Raw genomic sequence first — 13,366 nt, forward strand, 5'->3', positions numbered from 1 at the left:
GCTGCACCTTCGAGGACCGGAGCGTGCGGGTGCTGTGCTGCCGGTTCTGCCGGCAGGTGCTGAGCTCCCGGGGGATGCAGGCGGTGCTGCTGGCGGACACCGACACCGATCTCTACTCCACCGACATCCCGCCCTCGGGGTAAGCGCCGGGAATGGGGAAAGGATGGATTCCACAGGGGGATGGGGACCCAAGCGGGGTGACCCTGCTGGAGGGGTCTCAGCATCGCTGTCACCGGGAAAACGCGGTGACCCCATCCCTACATCTCCAACACCGGGGAATCCTCAATGGGATGGCAAAGAGCGAGGCTGGGCAAACCCAAACTCCAATTCCATCCATCCTCAGGGATGGCTCAGGCTCCTCCTGCGCCTTTCCCAACCCCTTTAATCCTCAATGGGATGGCAAAGAGCGAGGCTGAGCAAACCCAAACTCCAATTCCATCCATCCGCAGGGATGGCTCAGGCTCCTCCTGCACCTTTCCGAAGCAAAGATTAGAATTTGAAATAAAGAYCCGCACAAACAGAACAAACCTGATCTGTCACTGCCGCCAGGACTCTCTGCGCCGCTTTCCCATAGMGAGATTTGAATAGTAAGGAAATCAGATTGTGAAATGACATGGTAATCCTAAAGGACGGGCTGGAAAGGAGATAAGGAATCAAAGGTTTGGGTTGAAACATCCCAACCTCTGAGGGAGCGTTCTGTTCCTTWGCTGGGGTTTGGCAGAGCCGGGGCTGTGTCTGTAATTTGGGGTTCTGACAGTGCCACACTGAGCCCCAGAGCCTCCCAGTATTGAAGGAAGCTTTTTGGGCTGTTTTAGGAAGATTTTTGATTCTCACTCAATGTCACATGGGTCTTTTTCTAAAGTCTCCCACTGAGTACCAAGGGAAGGTTTTAGGAAGATTTTTAATACTCACTCAATGTCACATGGGTCTCTTTTGAAAGTTTCCCTCTGATTACCAAGGCAAACCCTGATTTTTGGGCTATTTTAAGAGGATTTTTGATACTCACTCAATGTCACGTGGGTCTTTTTTTCTAAAGTTTCCTTCCGGGTACCAAGGGAAGCTTTTTGGGCTGTTTTAAGAGGATTTTTAATACTCACTCAATGCCACATGGGTCTCTTTTTAAAGTTTCCCTCTTAGTACCAAGAGAAGCTTTTTGGGCTGTTTCAAGAAGATTTTTGATTCTCACTCAATGTCACGTGGGTCTCTTTTTAAAGTTTTCCTCTTAGTACCAAGGGAAGATTTTTGGGCTGTTTTAAGAGGATTTTTAATACTCAATGTCACATGGGTCTCTTTTTAAAGTTTCCCTCCGAGTACCAAGGGAAGCCCTGATTTTTGGGCTGTTTTAAGAGGATTTTTGATACTCCTGCAATGTCACATGGGTCTCATTTGAAAGTTTCCCTCTGATTACCAAGGCAAGCCCTGATTTTTGGGCTGTTTTAAGAGGATTTTTGATACTCACTCAATATCACGTGGGTCGCTTTTTAAAGTTTCCCTCTTAGTACCAAGGGAAGCTTTTTGGGCTGTTTTAAGAGGATTTTTAATACTCACTCAATGTCACGTGGGTCTCTTTTTAAAGTTTCCCTCTGAGTACCAAGAGAAGCTTTTTGGGCTGTTTTAAGAGGATTTTTAATACTCACTCAATATCACGTGGTTCTCTTTTGAAAGTTTCTGTCTAAGTATGGTCAAAAGGAAAGTAGAACCGTGTGGCCTCGGGAGGTTTAAAACCACACAGCACCAGTGGTGACATCCCTTGGTTGTCACTTCAGCCCCGTGTTCTGGACACACTGCAGCTGCAATCACATCCCCAAACATCTGGTTTTCAGCCCAGTACAAACCAGTACAATCTTTCCTTCCTCCAGAACCGTGGATTTCATCGGGAGCTGCTACTTCACAGAAATCTGCAAATGCAAACTGAAGAACATCGCCTGCTTGAAGTGGTGAGAGCACAACAGGAGATGCTGGCACGTCCCTGCYCTGTGTCACCTCCTTGTTGTCACCTCCTGCAGCGCCAGGGTTGAGGGATGAGCAAACAGATTGTGTCAAATCTCATCCCCCAGTGCTGATTTAATGCTGCTGAGGAGGAAAACTCAGCCCAGCGCTGCTGGGCCAGGCTGCCAGGGTGATTTTGTGTGAATCCCCAGTGGAAATGGGACAATGTGTCAGGGTTGGGTCCTTGGGTGATGCCTGAAACAAAGATCACCCAAAACAGAGGCCAAAGTGAAGAGAATAAAGTAAATAAATTTAATCCAGGCTTGCTGGTGCATTCAGGGCAGRCAAAGCCTCCTCCTSAGGCTGCACCCAAAATTCACCCTGARTCACGAGATCTTCCCCTTTTATCAKTTCTGTCTCATTCACATATYWRGCCCMAATTCTCCAATTMCACCTTCAGSTGATGATGCCAACAACYCCAATTTGCTCCCCCAATTCTCYGTTGTTTCCAYATTTTGGGGCTCTGAKRCAGCAAAGTGCCCTTGGATTTCAAGCTCAGMGAGGAATTGTTTTGTCTAAAGAAGCTTTAGTGCTGTACRCTGGAGAAGTACAAAAATACAYGAAAATATAGAAATTAAAAAATCCTGAGGCGTTGATTGAACATCAGCCCCAACACGGGGAGAGCTCTGTGATAAGGAGCTCTTACTCATATTCTAATTTCCAGAACATCCTCTTGGCAGATCGAGTTGTTTGGAGCAGATGGAACATGCTGGTGCTAAAGTTCTCCAAGTTCTTTTTATCCTCCTTATTAATGTCTGATATTTAAGGGTGAAAACAACAATTCTTGGATTGCTTGCTGTTGTCTGAGATGATTCTTTCCCCTCCATAATCTGTTTTATTTTGCCTTTCTCTGATTTAAGCAATGGGGGGTTGTGATAGGGACAAAATACTTAGGATTTTAGACAGAAATAGAGAAATATATTTTAGAGTATCAGAAATATCTCATCAGAGCATGTGAAAGTAGAAAAATGATTGTTTTGGTTTTGATTTAGGAGAGTTGATGAGGATTCAATAATTTGGGACAGTGGAAAGTGTCCTTGGTGGCACTGGATGAGCTTTAAGGCCCCTCCCTACCCATCCCATTCCAAAATTCTCAGTCCCATCCCTCCTTCTGACACTCTCCTGTGCACGGTGTGTGTGCAGGGGGATTTTGGGTGTGATCAGCTCCTTTGCTGATCGAAATCACCATCCTTCCAAAAGAAAATCTATAAAGAAATCCACCAGCAGCTGTTGGTGTGTAAACTACCCACTGGTTACACAATTTTGGTTACCAAACACTTCTCTGTGTGTGCCAAAGATCTAAAACTCAGATATTCTGTTACTCCTGACAGAGGTTCCCTAAATATTTAAGATTCTTGTTTAACCCTGTTCCTATCGAAACTGGAGATTTACACAATGATCTGGCACTGGGGGTGTTTAATGGGAGCTGGAAACATCCAATTTTCCAATTATTACTGGAAATTATTCCAATTATATTATTTAAAGTTATATTTAAAATATATAAAAGTTATTCCAACTGCTTTTCCAGCGGGAATGTCGTTGGCTACCACGTGATCCATCCCTGCAAGCCCTGCCTGCTGTCCTGCAACAACGGCCACCTCTGGATGTTCCACAGCCAGGCTGTGCTGGGCATCAACAGGCTGGACCCTTCTGGTGAGGGACACGTTTGCTGCCTTCCCTTCCCCTAAAATCCCCGTTCCTCACTGTAAAATCCCATTCCCAACCCTAAAATCCCAGTTCTCTACCCTAAAATCCCTGTTCCCCACCCTAAAATTCCCCTTCCCTACCCTAAAATCCCCATTCCCTACCTTAAAATCCCCATTCTGCATCCTAAAATCCCATTCCCAACCCTAAATTCCCGTTCCTCACCAGAAAATCTCCGTTCCGCACTCTAATATCCTGTTCCTCATCCTAAAATCCCCATTCCCACCCCTAAATTCCCCATTCCCACCCCAAAATCCCCGTTCCCCACACTAAAATCCCAATTTCCCACTCTAAAATCCCATTCCCCACCCTAAAATCTCCATTCCCCACCCTAAAATCCTCCTTCCCCACCCTAAAATTCTGTTCCCCATCCTAAAATCCCATTCCCCACCCTAAAATTCCCTGTCCCTACCCTAAGATCCCTGTTCCCCACCCTAAAACCCCGTTCCCCACCCTAAAATCTCCATTCCCCACCCTCAAATCCTCCTTCCCCACCCTAAAATTCCTGTTCCCCACCCTAAAATTCTGTTCCCCATCCTAAAATCCCATTCCCCAGCCTAAAATTCCCATTCCCTACCCTAAGATCCCTGTTCCCCACCCTAAAACCCCATTCCCCACCCTAAAATCTCCATTCCCCATCCTAAAATCCCCCTTCCGTGCCCAAAAATCCTTGTTCTGCGCCCTAAAATTCCCATTCCCCACCCTAAATCCCCGTTCCCACCCTAAAACCTCCATTCCCCACCTTAAAATCCCCTTCCCCACCCTAAAATCCCAATTCCCACCCTAAAAGCCCGGTTCCTCACCAGAAAATCTCTGTTCTGCACTCTAATATCCTGTTCCCCACCCTAAAATCCCCATTCCCCACCCTAAAATCCCTATTCCCCACCCTAAAATCCCAATTCCCCACTCTAAAATCCTCCTTCCCCACCCTAAATTCCTTTTACCTACCCTAAGATCCCTGTTACCCACCCTAAAATCCCCATTTCCCACCCTAAAATCCCAGTTCCCTGCCCTAAAATCCCAATTCCCCACCCTAAAATTCCTGTTCCCCACCCTAAAACCCCGTTCCCCACCCTAAAATCTCCATTCCCCACCCTAAAACCCTGATTCCTCACCAGAAAATCTCTGTTCTGCACTCTAATATCCTGTTCCCCACCCTAAAATCCCCCTTCCCCACCCTAAAATTCCAATTCCCACCCTAAATCCCCGTTGCCCACCCTAAATTCCCATTCCTCACCCTCAAATCCCCATTCCCCACCCTAAAATCCCAGTTCCCTGCCCTAAAATCCCAATTTCCACCCTAAATTCCCCTGTTCCCCATCCTAAAATCCCCATTCCTCATCCTAAAATCCCCATTCCCACCCCAAAATCCCCATTCCCCACCCTAAAATCCCCTTTCCTCACCCTAAAATCCAATTTCCCACCCTAAAATCCTCCTTCCCAACCCTAAAATCCCTGTTCCCTACCCTAAAATCCCCGTTCCCTGCCCTAAAATCCCCATTCCCACCCTAAAATCCCCATTCCCCTCCCTAAAATCCCTGTTCCTCACCCTAAAATCGCAATTCCCCCCTTAAAATCCCCATTCCCCACCCTAAAACCCCGTTCCCTTCCCTAAAATCCCCATTCCCACCCTAAAATCCCAATTCCCACCCTAAAACCCCCATTTCCCACCCTAAAATCCCCGTTCCACGCCCTAAAATCCTTATTTCCCACCCTAAAATCTCTGTTCCCACCCTAAAATCCCATTCCCTACCCTAAAATCTCTGTTCCACGCTCTAAAATCCCCTTCCCTGCCCTAAAATTCTGTTCCCCATCCTAAAATCCCATTCTCCACCCTAAATTCCCATTCCCACCCTAAAATCCCCATTCCCCACCCTAAAATCCCCATTCCTCATCCTAAAATCCCAATTTCCCACCCTAAAATCCCCACTCCGTGCCCAAAAATCCTTGTTCTGCACCCTAAAATCCTCATTCCCAGCCCTAAAATCCCCATTCCCCACCCTAAAATCCCAATGTAGTCCCAGCACATGGAAGGAGCTGACACAGAGCACGAGGAATTGTTGCTGATCTGGAAATTAAAATTTGGGTGGGAATTCATCTCTCCCTCCCCATTCTGGGGACAGAAATCAGGGATTTTCTGCAGCCCAGTACAAACCAGTACAAACCAGTGCACCAGAGGGGATTTATCCCAACCCAAACCTCTCAGCATCACCTTCGCCTTTATTTTATTTCCAAAATAAATCAGCCAGGAGGGGTCATCAATARCTGCCTGAATTGGTGATATAAATATTTCTGTGGGCTGAAAATAAATGACAACACTGCCAAGATCCCTTTGAAGGAAAGCAGAAAATAGATTTATTTATCACCAGGTTTCTCAAGGATTATTTGCTCTCAAAATAGACACTTAAAAATAAGGTCACAGTCCAAAAATACCTTTTTTTTTATCTTTTTTTTCCCCTTTCCTTTGTCTYCTTCCCATCAGGTGTGAATGTTTTGCTCTGGGGCAATTTGCCAGATTTGGAGGAGGGTTCAGAAGAAGACACATCCTGCACCTCTGAGGAGGAATAYATCAGATAAATTCACCTTCCTCCTTGGTTTGGATTTATTTAATTCCACCTGATGAACCATCAGAGCTTAAAAAACAGAAAAAATTSAGAACAACCCTAAAAATCTTCCTCTTTTATTGTTTGGACTCCTGGATGTGCATCTCCTGAGCAAAGATACACCTTGGAAATGCAAAAGTGCATTTGCTGAGATCTATTTTGCTTTTTACTCTTAAACCTCACAGCTGATAATCCTCCTTTTCTTCTTCCCTAAAGCACTTTGCACAGAGCAAAATCTCCAGGCTGCTTTTGGTTTGGAAAATCTTTGGGAATAATCAGAGCTCAGCAGAGCTGAGTTTAAAAAAGATTAAAGTTTAGGTGCTCTGGCTCTGTGATCTCTTGCCTTTTGTATTTTTTCTGCATCTCAGGATGCTCCTAAATATCCCCTGGGGAGTTTCTTAGAGCCTTCCCATTTTTATTTTTCATTCCTTTCAGGATTTTGTCTCCACAGAGATCAAGTTTGGGTTTTTTTCTCCCTGGTAAAAGCTAAATTCTGAATTTTCTTAGCAGAACTTCAAGGTCACACTGGAGCTTTTCTTCAGGGCAGCAATAAAACCCATCCACTTTAATTATATTCTTTCCCTTCTCCAAAATACAACTCAGGCATGAAATTTGGTCTTTATAGAGCAAAATAAAAAAAATCAAGTCAAATATTTGGTGTTCAGGCCTAACTTTCCATCCCAAGGTGCACAGGTTTTGCTTCCTGTAGATAATTAATTAAAAACTCATTTTCTGAGCTGTTAACAAACCATAATATTTAATTTCTGAGCTAAGTCCCCTTCAGCTACTCACCTGAAGGGCCACCAATAAAAAAAAAAAAATCGAGATAAAATCATATGAGAGAACAGAGGCCACTTTTAAATTTGGGTTAACACTGAATAAACCCCCCCGTGGCCCCTTGTGATCCTTGAAAGGGGTGCAATGGAGACAGACCTGAATTTTCTTAATTAAATATTAATTAAATATTTCTTAATCAACAGCACTACCTCTTCTGCATTGTTTAAATGTACATTGGTGTATTTTTGTGTGCGTGTCTTGTTTTCAATTCCTGTGTTGTGTCTGCTTGGAAAATAAAAGCTTTGGACTCGGGAATCTTCAGGGCTGTCATAAATATGGATAAATAGAAATATAAATATGGATATCAGAAAATCCAAACAGTRAAACAGCAGCTTGTATTAAAAGAGTGGGATGAGTAGGTTTTGAGTGTTATGAATTTGGTTTCGACAACCTAAAAATAAAATCATTTCAGGTTGAGAAACCTGACAGTTTCTCAGTGTGAGTTAACTCTTCCCTAATTCAATATTTCAATTTTTGCCAGCTTTCTGTGCTCATTTMTGACTGCAGCATTAAGCTGCCAAGGTGACACCTCAACTTTTTTTTTCTTTCCCAGCAGAATTCATGAGCTAAAAATACATCTGATTGTTTTTGCATAAGTGACACAATAGTTCAGAGCTGATTCTGCCTCCTGCCAGCCCAACATTTGTCATTTTTAACCTTCACCACTCCAAACCCTCTCTGGGGCTGGGGCAGAGCATGAATTCCTCCCCATCCTGTCCATAATTCTGGTTTTTCTCCCAATTTCTACACAGAGAACTGGAATTTCCACCATGAATCAGCTCAAACAATTAAAATACTTCACCTCATCAGCCAGAAATCAAATATTCACCAACTTTTCAGGGTGTTCAACCCTTTTTTACTGACAATAAAGAAGTTGTGGGTATTGTACACAAAATACAAACATCCCATATTTCCCCAGCTGTCACAAACATCACCAGAGTCATCAATCATGTCCAGAGCTACCTGAAATTAAAAAAAAAATCTGACTGAGCACTTTGTGTTAAAGCCACAGTGCCTCGTGCACAGTTTGGGGTTTATTTTCTGAGGATCCCCATGGTTATTGACAGATTTAACCCCAAAATGGCCCAAAAATAAATCAAGAAACACTCCCAGGTACTTCACCCCACCCAAAGGGGTTGGAAACACCCAGCTCAGGTCTCTGCTTGGTTTTCTCTCTGGTTTTTGGTGTAAAAATAAAATCACACTAAAACAGATGATGGGCACAGCCAGGATGGAAATATCTGCAGGATTTAAAAGCTCAGTGCTCAGGAGGAGCAGGAGGAGCTGCTGCCTGTTTTGGGGAGGATTTCACAGAAATTTGGGGAGGATTTCACAGAAATTTGGATGATTTCTGCTGGGCAGCCCCGAAAGCCACAGGGCTGAAAACCAAGAATGACCTGGGGCTGAAAACCAAGAATGACCTGGGGCTGAAAACCAAGAATGACCTGAGGATGAAAATCAAGAACAATCTGGAGCTGAAAACCAAGAATGACCTGAGGATGAAAACCAAAAACATCCTGAGACTGAAAACCAAGAATGACCTGGGGCTAAAAATCAAGACCGTTCTGAAGCTGAAAACCAAAAATGACCTGAAAATGAAAACCAAGAACGTCCCGAGGCTGAAAACCAAGAACATCCTGAGGCTGAAAACCAAGAATGACCTGAGGATGAAAACCAAGAACGACCTGGGGCTGAAAAAAAACCAAAAACAACCTGAGGCTGAAAACCAAGAACAAGCTGGAAATGAAAACCAAGAACAACCTGAGGCTGAAAAGCAAGAATGACCTGAGGATGAAAACCAAGAATGACCTGAGGATGAAAACCAAGAACAACCTGAAGCTGAAAACCAAGAATGACCTGAAAATGAAAACCAAGAATGACCTGGGGATGAAAACCAAGAACGTTCTGAAGCTGAAAACCAAGAACATCCTGGGGCTGAAAACTAAGAACGACCTGAGGCTGAAGAAAACCAAAAACAACCTGAGGCTGAAAAAAAAACCAAAAACAACCTGAGGCTGAAAACCAAGAACAAGCTGAAAATGAAAACCAAGAACATCCTGAGGCTGAAAACCAAGAACAAGCTGAAAATGAAAACCAAGAATGATCTGAGGATGAAAACCAAGAATGACCTGAGGATGAAAAACACCAAGAACATCCTGAGGCTGAAAAGCAAGAATGACCTGGGGCTGAAAACCAAAAATGACCTGGGGGTGAAAACCAAAAATGACCTGAGGCTGAAAACCAAGAACATCCTGGGGCTGGAAACCAAGAACAACCTGAGGATGAAAACCAAGAACATCTTGAGGCTGAAAAGCAAGAACAAGCTGAAAATGAAAACCAAGAATGACCTGGAGCTGAAAACCAAGAGAGTCCTGAGGCTGAAAACCAAGAATGACCTGATAATGAAAACCAAGAATGACCTGGGGCTGGAAACCAAGAATGACCTGAGGCTGAAAAAAACCAAAAACAACCTGAGGCTGAAAACCAAGCTGAAAATGAAAACCAAGAACATCCTGAGGCTGAAAACCAAGAATGACCTGGGGCTGAAAACCGAGAACGTCCTGAGGCTTTCCCTGGGCTCATCGAGGCAGCCAAGGAGAGTGCTCAAAGTGTWCAGAAGGGACTGAACACCAGGCAAAAGGTCCCAAATTTCAGATCCAGCTCAGGGATTCTGCAATTCCCCAGATTTTCTGGCTCTGGGAGCTTTGCTGGAGCCCAGCCCYGGTGCCCATGGCAGATTTTCACATCTTGTGCAACACTGGTAGGCTCAGGGTCACAGACTTGTTTGGATGGAAACTTTTGGAAATGGAATTTCAGAAGGCTCTGAGGATCCCTGAGTGAGATTTAATTCCAAAAGGCTCTGAGGATCCCTGAGATTTGATTTTTAGGTGAGAGGGAGTTGTGGGATCTCTCTGTCATTGTTGCCTGAGCATTTCCTGCCCTGCAGTGCTCAAAATCAGCTGGAGGGGGTGGGGAAAAGCCACAGTGAGACACAAACTGAAACCCCTGCATATTCAATAAAATTTGGACCAAAAAAAAAAAAAAAAAAAAAAAAAAAAAAAAAATTAAATCTTCTTCCTTCTTCCAGCATGGCCTAAAGCACAACCAGAACCTCCCATTTCTGTGCCATTTTTTTAATTCCTGCTCCTCCCCCTGGCACTCCACGCTCCTGGGAGCGAAGAGAAATAATAATTTATTCCAAAACACCCAATTACTTTGCAGTGAGAGGTCATTGCTGCGTATTGGATGGTGTTTGCAGTCTGTGGGGTTTTTGAAAGCATTCCCCAAGTGAAAAAACTCTGCAGTGTCCCTGGGTGCCGCCACCTCACATTTCTCAAAGGATGGACAGCAAAATGGGAGGGAAAAAAAATCCCAAAAAACACAAAGAAGCTGGTCAAACAGGAGCCAACCCGAATCTCTGGTGCTTCATTTCTGATTTTATGGGATTGCTGACGGCTTGGTGGATTGGGGGATCCCACAAAACCCCAAAACTCTCTCCAGCTGCATGGAAAGTGGGGATGAGTCCCTGCAGCCTCACAGGGAGCCAGGCTGAGAGAAAAAAACCCTTCACCTCTCTCATTTCTCTGCCTGCACTCCTCTCCTGGAGGAAAGCGTTGATTTAAGCTGAGCCTGGAGCTTTCCCCGCTGTGCCCTGGCAGGAGCTGCTGGGTTTAAACCAGCCTGGCAGATGGATTGGTGTGGCCTGGGAGGGGACATTCCCACTGGCACGGGAGGTGACACCCGAAATGGAGGTGTTGAGGGGCTCTTCACCAAAAAGAAAAGCTGATTTGGGGATCTTCCACAAAGAAAAATTATCTTCCCCACAAAGAAAAGCTGATCTGGGGATGTTCTCCAGAGAAAAACTGGTCTGGGGATCTTCCCCACAAGGAAAAATTATCTTTCCCTAAAGAAAGCTGATCTGGGGATCTTTCCCACAAAGAAAAACTGGTTTGGGGATCTTTTGCAGAGAAAAGCTGATCTGGTGATCTTCTCCTAAAGAAAAGCTGTTCTGGGGATGTTCCACAAAGGAAAACTGATCTGGGGATGTTCTCCAGAGAAAAGCTGATCTGGGCATCTTCCCCTAAAGAAAAGCTGTTCTGGGGATTTTTCTCACAAAGAAAAAGATGATCTGGGGATGTTCTCCAGAGAAAAACTGGTCTGGGGATCTTTCCCCAAAGGAAAACTGGTCTGGGGATCTTCTCCTAAAGAAAAGCTGATCTGGGGATCTTCCCCACAAAGAAAAATTATCTTCTTCAAAAGAAAAGCTGATCTGGAGATTTTCCACAAAGAAAAACTGATCTGGGGATGTTCTGCAGAGAAAAGCTGATCTGGGGATCTTCTCCTCAAAGAAAAGCTGGTCTGGGGATCTTTTGCACAGAAAAAAAGCTGATCTGGGGATGTTCTCCAGAGAAAAACTGGTCTGGGGATCTTTCCCCAAAGGAAAACTGGTCTGGGGCTCTTCCCCACAAAGAAAAATTATCTTCCCCTAAAGAAAAGCTGATGTGGGGATCTTCTTCACAAAGAAAAGCTGATCTGGGGATCTTTTGCCCAAAAAAAAAAAACCAAAAAAAACCTGATCTGGGGATGTTCTCCAGAGAAAAGCTGGTCTGGAGAATCTTCTCCTAAAGAAAAGCTGATTTGGGGATGTTCCTCAAAGAAAAATTATATTCCCACAAAGAAAAGCTGATCTGGGGATTTTCCACAAAGAAAAACTGATGTGGGGATGTTCTCCTCAAAGAAAAACTGATCTGGGGCTCTTCCCCACAAAGAAAAGCTGATCTGGGGATTTTTCACACAAAGAAAAAGCTGATCTGGGGATGTTCTCCAGGGAAAAGCTGGTCTGGGGATCTTCCCCACAAAGAAAAATCATCTTCCCCAAAACAAAAACTGCTCTGGGGATACTCCCACAAAGAAAAGCTGCTCCTGGCACATCCAACAGTTCCTGGCACAAAGGCAGGTTAACAAGGGTTAAATCAAAAAGAGATTTTTCACCTGATTTTTGCCTCATCATCTGTCTCTCCATCAGAGCCAAGCCTGTGCTCCATCCTGCCCAGCCTAAAAAAACCCAGAAAGGGGTTTTAGGGTCAAATCACACGGGTTTAGGGTCAAATCACACGGTTTTAGGGTCAAATCACACTGGTACAATGCTCCCACCCCATTTACCTTCGGGGTTTTCACCAGAGCTGCTCCTCCAGCTCTGATTTATTTGTTGAAATTTTGAAAGCACAGATTTAGCTCTGAGCCTGGCAAGGTTTTGAGGAGGATGAATCAGCTCCGGGATCCTGCTGTGCCTGCAGGATGTACCCAGACAGCTCCTGCGGCAGCGCTGCCAAGGGAAGAGCTGAGCTCGTGGGGTGAGCGGTGCCAAACCTCACTAAAAACCCCACAAAGGCAGCTCCGGCCCCAAAACCACTCGGGGACAGCAYGGATGGGATCTGTGCCCAAATCAGGGTGAGGATGGACCTTAAAACCTCAGGTGTTCGATCAAAATGTGCCTCTGGCCACTCTGCTCAACACAAAATCCATGTTCTTCCCAGATTTTCAACTTTCCAATTATTTACAATTTCTTTTATTCTTATTATTTTATGTATTTAAATTTTTATTCATGTATTATTTTTAGTGTTTTTATTTACTATTATTTAATGTTTAATATTTTGTATTTATTTGATCATATTTGATATTTTATCATTTCATAATGTTATTTAATATATAGAATATATTCAATATTTTCTGTTATTTAAATGTTATTTATTTAATACATTATTTAATACTTTAAATTTGTTATTTAATATATTTTATATATTTTTATATTTTATATTTAATTTTTATTTATTATTACCATATTTTTTTATATTATTATATTTTTAAACCTCTTTAGAGCTCTGATAACTCAATTTATTCTCTTGTGAGCAGACACAGATCGGGGATGATTTCAGACCCCCCCAATTCCAAAGGTTTTTCCTCACAGGGAGCTCCCCGAAGGCAGCAGAAGCAGAGAATGATTTGGTTCAAAATGCAGATGGAAATGACACAGCTGAGGGGAGGTTGTGAAAGCTCCTGCAGCATCCGCTCGTTTTTGATGAGAGCCTCAAAAATTAGAAAAAATAAAAAAAAAAAAAAAAAATGAAGCAATCTGCTCTTGTGCAAAGGCCACCACAAGATTTCCACAAGGTTGCTCCATTTCTGCTTGGACGCCAGGTTGGATGGGAATTTTACCCCATAAAGTGAATTTT

The 13,366-nt window shown here is 43.8% G+C and overlaps 1 protein-coding gene across 1 annotated transcript; it reads left to right on the forward strand.

The window, feature by feature from the left end:
• The first annotated feature begins 6 nt into the window (after nucleotides 1-6).
• FAM72A (family with sequence similarity 72 member A) lies at nucleotides 7-7,604 on the forward strand. The gene is made up of 4 exons (XM_057386384.1): nucleotides 7-139; nucleotides 1,860-1,937; nucleotides 3,518-3,642; nucleotides 6,176-7,604. Exons 1-4 carry the CDS (start codon nucleotides 75-77, stop codon nucleotides 6,268-6,270), a joined length of 363 nt encoding a protein of 120 aa, XP_057242367.1. The 5' UTR covers nucleotides 7-74; the 3' UTR covers nucleotides 6,271-7,604.
• Nucleotides 7,605-13,366: the final 5,762 nt, after the last annotated feature.

Source organism: Malurus melanocephalus, unplaced genomic scaffold (genome assembly GCF_030028575.1).
Source record: "Malurus melanocephalus ecotype Western Australia unplaced genomic scaffold, MMel_1.1 scaffold_959, whole genome shotgun sequence".
NCBI classification, from domain to species: Eukaryota; Metazoa; Chordata; class Aves; order Passeriformes; family Maluridae; genus Malurus; species Malurus melanocephalus.